The sequence below is a fragment of the Salvia hispanica genome, chromosome 3 (assembly GCF_023119035.1).
Source record: "Salvia hispanica cultivar TCC Black 2014 chromosome 3, UniMelb_Shisp_WGS_1.0, whole genome shotgun sequence".
Classification (NCBI taxonomy): Eukaryota; Viridiplantae; Streptophyta; class Magnoliopsida; order Lamiales; family Lamiaceae; genus Salvia; species Salvia hispanica.
In genome coordinates this window covers 10,972,133-10,980,776 of record NC_062967.1, presented here as the reverse complement: position 1 = coordinate 10,980,776, position 8,644 = coordinate 10,972,133, and the positions used below count along the sequence as shown (strand labels likewise).

Here is an 8,644-nt window from a genome sequence, read left to right as displayed (position 1 = left end):
CCTCTTTTGAGGATCAAAGTTAACAAATGTATAATTGATTTCCATATATATTCAACCTTCTACAGTCATCTTACCACAAATATAAGAATTCATCAGCATAACAAAGTTGTAAAATGATTAGTAATTTAACCCACGTTTGTACAATTTATAAAATTAAGCTAAGTAAGGAGCAACTTTTGAATTTTTAATGAAAAAATAATTTCTTTCATATAGTCAAGTCCTCCTTAATAATAGGAATAATAAATCTGTTGATTTAGCCTCACTAATCTCCAATCGTCCATGGAAGGGAACTCGATATGTTCCACGAGCTGTTAATGGGGATCAGAATATGAATATTTACGTATTACTATAATCTACTCAATTAATTCAGCCAATATTGCACTTCACTTCATTATTAAAAGTGGGCCTATAAAGAAAGGTATTGAAAGGGGATTTTGAATGAGGCCCAAACCACCACACCCCACGATCCAGTTACGAATAACAATTTTAATTAGATCAATAAGTATTTCAATTGAACAATTAAAACTTCAAATTATTTAATCGCCCTTGCAGGATGTGGTCTCTTACAAATCCCATTGCCATAAGTAAGAAGAAAAGTAACAAATTTTTTTATAATATGGGTGTGACCAATATTAAGTACGCCTACTAAGCATACTGAAAACGAGGGTGCAATAAATATGTAAATGAGTTTTGACGACAAACGTAATTCAACTGGAAACACCAAAAGATAACAAAACAGGCTACACTGATACCATTCTCCTGCATTTCTTTTATCTTGAACTAAAAGAAGACCTCTGTCAGAACCTTCTTGCTATGCATAGAAGTCTTGACCAGCTTCAAGGCCTACCAGATATAAAAAACAAAGACATTTCCAAAAAAGAAGTATTACTATGAGAGAAAAAAATATAAAAGTGAAAAAAAATAAAAAATAGTACATACCTGATCCATCCCCAAGGTGACATCCTTCTCTTCCAAAGTAGAGAGATCCTTAATATTAAACTTATTAAGAATAGTAATGCTGGAGATAGTAGAAATAGGCATGATCATCAAATCGTCCATGACCATGTAAGTCACCACTCCCTTCACCAATCCGCCATCTTCCGGCTTCACTTTCACAGCGGGATGAGGAACATAGGTCATGCTCTTGCTAAGAAGCCAACCGCATGAAGGACAAGTGGCGCGTGGGTCATCAGACATATAACTACCGGAACAATAGCTGGTGCTGCTGCTGTTGCATTTGTAAAATTTCTTCTGAAGCTGATTAGCATCAGTAAGGGCCAGCAGTGGAACCAAGCTGGAGACCGGCGGAATCGGTTTTAGATAGATGTCCTTTTTCTTGTCTGGCAGTATGTAGGCGTCGTTGAGAGTTTCTAAGCTCTGGTAGAGATTGGACAGAGATCCCACCAATTTTTGGGCATTCGGCAGACTGATGATGGTGGCCACCGGCAACGACAGTATGTGGAACAGGAAATCCACGCAGTCCTTGCCTACCTCTGCAAACAAGACTCGCTTGCCTTGAGTATCGATCAACAGCTTCATGCTCATGCTCACTTTCGAATCTGACATTTTTCTCTCTTTTTTTTTGTAGAAAGTAAAATTAATCAGGATGTGTGATACAAATGAAAAAAAATGAGATAATGGATGTGAGGGAAAGAGAAGTCGATGAAGAGGTTTTAGGAGAGATTGACATATAAATAGCGAGATATGAGAGAAGTAAAGTTGATCTTATTGTTTAATTTGTTACCCTATTTTCGGACTAGAACGATTTGAAAGGATATCCTATATAAACAGAAAATATATCAAAATCGAAATACAAAATACATGGTAAATAAATTCAAATTTAAAAGCATGTCATGGATGACTCGAATCAATACTAAGTGGCTAAAAGGTTATTTTTATTATGTTCATCATTTTATATATACTTCTACTATGTGGTTTATGAAAACATAAATACTTACCCTTGCCATACTACAAATCTGAGAGCATCCTCATTCGTGCTCTTAGCTAAGAGCACGGAAGTGGGCCTGGACCCACTTTTACTCCTTGTCCTTAACTAAGAGCACAACACTCACATCCGTGCTCTTAGCTAAGGACAAGCTCAAAGGTCCCACCATTCCATTATTCAATTCAAATACTCTAATTATTAAAAACATTTCTACATTATAAAAATACATTCAAAAATAAAAATTACATAATTAAAATCCTAGAAAATAAAAAAAAAATACATAATTAAAATCCTACAAAGATGAGAATATGAGAAAAAAGATGAGAGAATGTAGATGATAAAAAAAAAAGATGAGAGAATGTGATTTTTTTTGTGTTGAAGTGGAGGTATTTATAGATGAAAATGTGAATTTTGGTGAAAAAAATTGAAAAATAAATTAAAAGTGGGTAGAAAACGAATATAATTTTTTGGAAAGTGGAAAAATATTTTTTTTTATTTAAAAACATTTTTTTAAATAAATTTTGAATTTAAAAAAATAAAAATAAAAAATCGAATTAGCGTTGGCCAATCAGACGTTGCCACGTATGGGTGCTCAGCGGCACGGACGTGCTCTTAGCTAAGAGCATGTCCGTGCCGTTGGCACGGACGGACGAGCTGCAGCGGCGGACGGACGACGGGTGCTCAGCGGCACGTTGGACGGACGGTGCTAAGAGCACCGCTGCGGATGCTCTAATTCAATACTAATTTCTTTATTCATCTTCCATTCGTTGATTCTTTCTTCGTTTTGATAAATATATAATAATTTAAATTAATGTATCAAATCATAACTTAAAAAAGTGATGCGAGTTTGTTACTACGTAGTATATTGCAAACCCAAAAATGAAATAGATCTTGAGATTGCATTAGAACGATAGAAATACTCCATATTTTTCACTCTATTTCTAGTTTCGGATACCATTTGATATTTAGAAATGGTTCAATCCCGCATCTGTTGGCTTTATTTTAATTACTAATTTTATTTTTATTATTTTTAAACTTCGACATTGTTTTTTATTTTATTTATTCTAAAAAAGCCACCGATGATTTGTGATCTTATTGTTAGTGTTTCAACTAAAATTAAGAGACACAAATAGAAACATCATAAAAATAAAAAAAAAGCAAACTAGTACTACTATACTAGTAGTTTTTTTAAAAAAATTCAAAGTTAGTTATTGTACCTCAATTTTTATATCACTCAAAAGATAAAAGTTACTCTGTTGTTGTGCAAACATTGCAAACTTTCACTATTCTCAAATTTTGTTAATTTGTTTCTTACTCCCTCCGTCCCACGTAATTTCACTATTTAGTTTTCTACATCTTTATTTTTCAATTTGGATATTTCATTATTGTTGAGTTTAAATATTAACTTAACTCAGTTGAAGCGATAAAGATTCTCAATTCATTTATATTCTTTTCTATCTTCAAACTACCAAAATAAATAAAGGTACTGACTTGAAAACTAGAGTTTTTTCATGGAGAAAATCGTTGCCGCATACAATAACACAAGGCCAAACATGCCGTGGCACTTGAATGAGATTTCGACGATCAGGTTTACGAAATACAGTAACAATTTCAAAACGCGCAAAAGATAGCCTACTAAACAGATCACACTTGAAAAACCAAAGGCTGGAACAAAAAGCTGAGGTTCATTGTGAAACCAAAATCCACGACCGACATTTGTTGAACTAGCAGAAGAGTTGTGTAAGAACATTCTTGCTCTGCAGAGAGATCTTCAACAGCTTTATGGCCTGAACAAATTCAAAAAAAGTAAAAAATTAAAAATTAAGAGAGAATGTAGTATTAATAATGTATAGTTAATGACAATACCTCCTTGATTCTCAAATAGACAAGCTTCTCCTTCAAAGCCCCCACATTCTTAATATTGAAGTCATTGAGAAGAGTAATGCTGGAGATAGTAGACATGGGCTTGATCTCCAAATCATCCATCACCATGTACGTCACCACCCCCTTCACCAAACCACTACTTACTTTTCTACTGGGGCTGCCAAAGGTATGAATATCACAGTCACTGTCACTGTAACTGTCACAGCTGCAAGTTTTGTTTGCAGTTGAACTTGAAGCATCTGCTCCAAGGCCCAGAAGAGGAAGCGGAGAAGTGGTGACCGGTTTCAGATAGGTCTCCTTTCTCTTGTAGGGCTCTATGTAGTCGTTGTTGAGATTTTCTAAGCTCTTGTAGAGGGTGGGTAAAGACCCCTCCATTCCTTCATCTCTTAGCAGCCGAATGGCAGGGAGAGTAGGTAGAATAAGAAATCAACGCAGTCTTTGCCGGCCTCCGCGAATAACACTCGTTTACCACTGCTGTCGATCAGCAGCTTCATGCTCACTTTGGATCCTGCCATCTCTTTTGCTCAATAGGGATATACTATTGTACTTCTTCACTTCACCCCTTTATATAGCGTCTTTAAACATACAATATTGGACTGTTCAAATGCCCGAGGCATTGTGATTGGCTGTAGGTGCGGCTCCAGGTTCTCCCTATCACATCAAATACAATGTTAATGCACTCCTTTGTTAATTTTTTTTTTTGTTTTTAAACATTTTGATTGTTAAAATACCAGTCTTTTGTACTTACAATTAAGTTGGTTTTATAATTATAAATTAGGATTCATTAGCTTCAATTAGAATGGAGTATATACATATTTATTAAATTGCAATTTTATAAGTAAATTATACGTAATGGATTATTAATTAGTATTGATTAGTGTATTACATAATTAAGGTATAAATATTTCAAATTAAGAGTTAAATGCCCACCATAAAGAAAACACATCACTGACCACTTTCTGTAGAAAAAATGGTTAATCATGATTTATGAGTAATGTTTTGAAAAAGTCATCAATTTTAATTTGTGTTTTGAAATCTTCAACTATTTCTTGAAAACATCTAACCTTTGGTTGTCAATTACGTACAAACTTTACAGCTTCAACTGTTCGCTGCCTTAGACCACATCGGGCGGCTCTGATTTTTGGTTCATGAGGCGAGTTCCTCCGGCCTCTTTGTGTTTATGGGGTTGGATCCCCTGCTATGGTTGGAACTACAGCAGGGTGCTGTGCAAGATTCATACCCATTATTCTAATATAAAAAAAAAATTATTTTTTATTAATAAAAAATTTGATTGTGTCTACCACAACACCCTGCTGTGGTTCCAATCACAGCAGGGGATCCAAGCCCGTGTGTTTATCACGTTTGAATGCAAAGAGAACAAACAACTAGTGATTAGAATTCTCATTGTAATATGATTGGAATTCCAGCAAGTCTTTTGAGATGGTATGAGAATACTCAAGTTAAATGGAATTGCTATTTCCGGTAAATATAATTTGCAAATCCACCCATCTAATCTAATCATAAGTTTTTGTTTTCACACCTCACAATAATTCATTGTTAGATTGGCCCGCAATTAGTACATTATTAAGGAAGTTTCTCCCTGGAAGATAGTAGAGTGGTTGCTGATTCTTGAATTATTCCACTTGTCATTATTGCATATGCATAATTTCAAATCTCGTCAACCTGCATTGCATAATAATATAAATCAATACTTTAAGGTATATTTCTTGATATTTAATTATTAACTACTCCTAGTATTTTTTTTATCCGGGTTCATAATAAATAATGGGGCATGGGGCGGGTCTGCCTTCGCCATCTTCAGCATAGTAAAAGTGCTAAATTCCTCCTCCTACTCTAAATCTAATCTCTAAACATTAGAAACTTAGTTTTGGATAAATATAAATTTTAAGGAAAAGAACAAGCTAAGGCTACCATTTAATTTTTTAGAGTAAAAATGAATTAGGAGTATTATTTTTATCTAATTAGATCAGGTCAATCTTGAGAAGTAATCCATTGAGTACACCAGAAGACAATTATATATGATTGCAACTTCACCTAATTAAACAAGAGTCTAAAGTCTGAACTATTAATTAAAAAGATCGTTTTCTTGCAAATAATTAATTAAGAGCTATTATCATAAAATACACTTATCTAGCTAATAATACTAACATGGATTAGCGTTTTCTAACTTTTGGCTGAATAATCACGTTGTTAAAGACCCAGGCAAACACCTGCATATTCCGCTCCTAATTGAAAAATATAAGTGGATGAATTGAAGGCTAAAGCATGTTTTGTTCTAGAAAACACCTCATACTAAAATTCGTCACTAAACTATTTTACCAACATGGAGTAGTGTACTAGTAGTACATAATTGTATGAATCAGAGTTTTACCATTTTATAATAAAGTTGTATTTTTGTTGAAGCAAAAACGAACTCCCAACAAATCATTCCATCATCCATCACACATCCCTTGTTTCTTGATTTCCACTCCCCCCAACATTAACCAAACTCAGAAAACCCCGTTTCAACCACTCCTCCCTCTTCAATCCACACTCTCTCCACCGTTGTTTTAAGAGAGATAGATAGAGAGATAGAGATCGTATGTAAGGATGAAGAGGCTTTTCCATGGAGCAAGAAGCAGTAGGAACCAAGACAAAGGCTTCTGCTACAGATATTTCAAATGGATTCTCTGGTTTTCCATCTCTTTCTACTTCTTCTCCTCTTTCCTAATCACCCGCCACAAGCCCGCTTCCTCCATTTCAAGAACCACCGTCTCCCAAAACAAAGCTTCCCGCGCCCTCATCGAACAACCATTCAACAAAAACACACACGCCGAATGGCCACTCAACGGAATCAAAGTCTACGTCTACGAATTGCCGCCGAAATTCAACTCCGACTGGCTGGAAAACGAGCGGTGCAGCACCCATCTATTCGCGGCGGAGGTGGCCATCCACCGAGCCTTGCTGAGCAGTGATATCCGCACGTTCGAGCCATGGGAGGCCGACTTCTTCTTCGTCCCCGTTTACGTCTCCTGCAACTTCAGCACCGTCAATGGCTTCCCCGCCATCGGCCACGCCCGCTCCCTCATCTCCGCCGCCATTGATCTTGTCTCTTTCCAGCTTCCCTTTTGGAACCGCAGCCGCGGCGCCGACCATGTCTTCGTTGCGTCTCATGATTTCGGCTCTTGCTTTCACACTTTGGTAATAGTCAAATTCTTGAAAAATTCTTGAAGAAATTCTTGAAAAATTCTTGATTTCGTGTTGATGTTTGTAGGAGGATGTTGCGATTGCAGATGGAGTGCCGAAATTCTTGAAAAATTCAATCGTGTTGCAGACTTTTGGAGTGAAATACGAGCATCCATGTCAGGATGTGGAGCATGTAGTGATTCCGCCGTACATATCGCCGGAAAGTGTACGGTCAACGCTTGAGGTGTCGCCGTTGACCGGTCGCCGCGACATCTTTGCGTTTTTCAGGGGTAAAATGGAACTTTACCCCAAGAATGTCAGCGGCCGTTTCTACAGCAAGTAAGATTAATTCTCTTCACACATTCGCAATTTGTTAATTTTTCTGTGGATTCAAAAATTATGTGTCGATCGCAGGAAAGTTCGGACTGAGATATGGCGGAGATACGGCTGCGACCGGCGCTTCTACCTACGGAGGCAGCGTTTCGCCGGCTACCAGTCGGAGATCGTGCGGTCAAAGTTTTGCCTGTGTCCGTTGGGGTGGGCCCCATGGAGCCCGAGGCTGGTGGAGTCGGTGGCGCTGGGGTGCGTGCCGGTGATCATCGCCGACGGCATCCAGCTGCCATTCCCCGCCGCCGTGCCGTGGGCGGATATATCTCTGACCGTGGCGGAAGGTGACGTGGACAAGCTCGGGGAGGTCCTCGAGCACGTTGCGGCGACTAACCTGACCGCGATTCAAAGGAACCTGTGGGACCCGGCGGTGAGGAGGGCCCTGCTGTTCAGTGTCCCAGTTCTGGAGGGCGATGCCACGTGGCGGGTGCTCGAGTCCCTCTCCGTGAGGCTCGGCAGGTCCCACAGGAGGTCAAGGGGTTCTACGCAATGAGTTATATGCTGATGTGGCGAGTGGCTATTGGAAGAGGCGGGAATGCTTGTTTTCGAGGTTGATGTATGTGAGTGGACGACAGCTGGAATCTATTGGATTGCTGGTGGGACCCGGCCGTGGGAGGTGATGTGGCGGGATTTTATTGGGTTGATATTGCGGTTGGGGCGAACCACGTTGTACAGAGAAGTACGCACAATCTATTGATTTTGCATAAAAGGGAAAGAATAAATATTTTAGACGAGTAGATAATCTTGTATTGGAAATAGACATTAGATGGTGTATCGAAATGATGAGACCCAAACCTGTTACCTTATCTAGGAGGGTGTTATGTAGTTCAATCATACAGTATAATTCATTTAATTAGATTAAGATTCGTTATTTGGGAGAATAAATGTTCCTTTCTTGGTAATACACTTCCACCGCGTGAATTGCTTACTTCTTTTCATGAAATTCTAATGAACAGCTCAAGCCTTGACTTGGGAGTAGTAGTATTATATATACTCATCCTTCTCATAAGAAAGCGTACACTCTTGGCAGTTTTGAGTGTTTCCAAAATATATTCATCTTTAAGGATCAAAGTCAACGAATGTGTAATTAATGTCCATATATATACAACCTTGTACACTCATCTACCCCAAATAAGATTTATCAGAATAACAAAGTTGTAATAATGATTAGTAATGCAACCCACGTTTGTACACTTTATAAAATTATACGGGAGCGTGCTTCATGACAGACAGTGAACCTTA

General features: G+C 37.9%; 3 protein-coding genes across 3 annotated transcripts; 1 reads left to right on the top strand and 2 right to left on the bottom strand.

The window, feature by feature from the left end:
- Positions 1–675: 675 nt before the first annotated feature.
- LOC125211670 lies at positions 676–1,558 on the bottom strand. Its single transcript, XM_048111564.1, has 2 exons — positions 940–1,558; positions 676–843 (listed from the first exon to the last, which is right to left on the bottom strand). Exons 1-2 carry the CDS (start codon positions 1,543–1,545, stop codon positions 781–783), a joined length of 669 nt encoding a protein of 222 aa, XP_047967521.1. The 5' UTR covers positions 1,546–1,558; the 3' UTR covers positions 676–780.
- A 1,931-nt stretch (positions 1,559–3,489) lies between these two features.
- LOC125210997 lies at positions 3,490–4,290 on the bottom strand. The gene is made up of 2 exons (XM_048110667.1): positions 3,812–4,290; positions 3,490–3,732 (listed from the first exon to the last, which is right to left on the bottom strand). Exons 1-2 carry the CDS (start codon positions 4,202–4,204, stop codon positions 3,670–3,672), a joined length of 456 nt encoding a protein of 151 aa, XP_047966624.1. The 5' UTR covers positions 4,205–4,290; the 3' UTR covers positions 3,490–3,669.
- A 1,887-nt stretch (positions 4,291–6,177) lies between these two features.
- Positions 6,178–8,304, top strand: LOC125211334 (probable glucuronoxylan glucuronosyltransferase IRX7). Its single transcript, XM_048111067.1, has 3 exons — positions 6,178–7,030; positions 7,104–7,354; positions 7,430–8,304. The coding sequence occupies exons 1-3, from the start codon at positions 6,440–6,442 to the stop codon at positions 7,893–7,895; spliced, it is 1,308 nt and encodes a 435-aa protein (XP_047967024.1). The 5' UTR covers positions 6,178–6,439; the 3' UTR covers positions 7,896–8,304.
- The last annotated feature ends 340 nt before the right edge of the window (positions 8,305–8,644 follow it).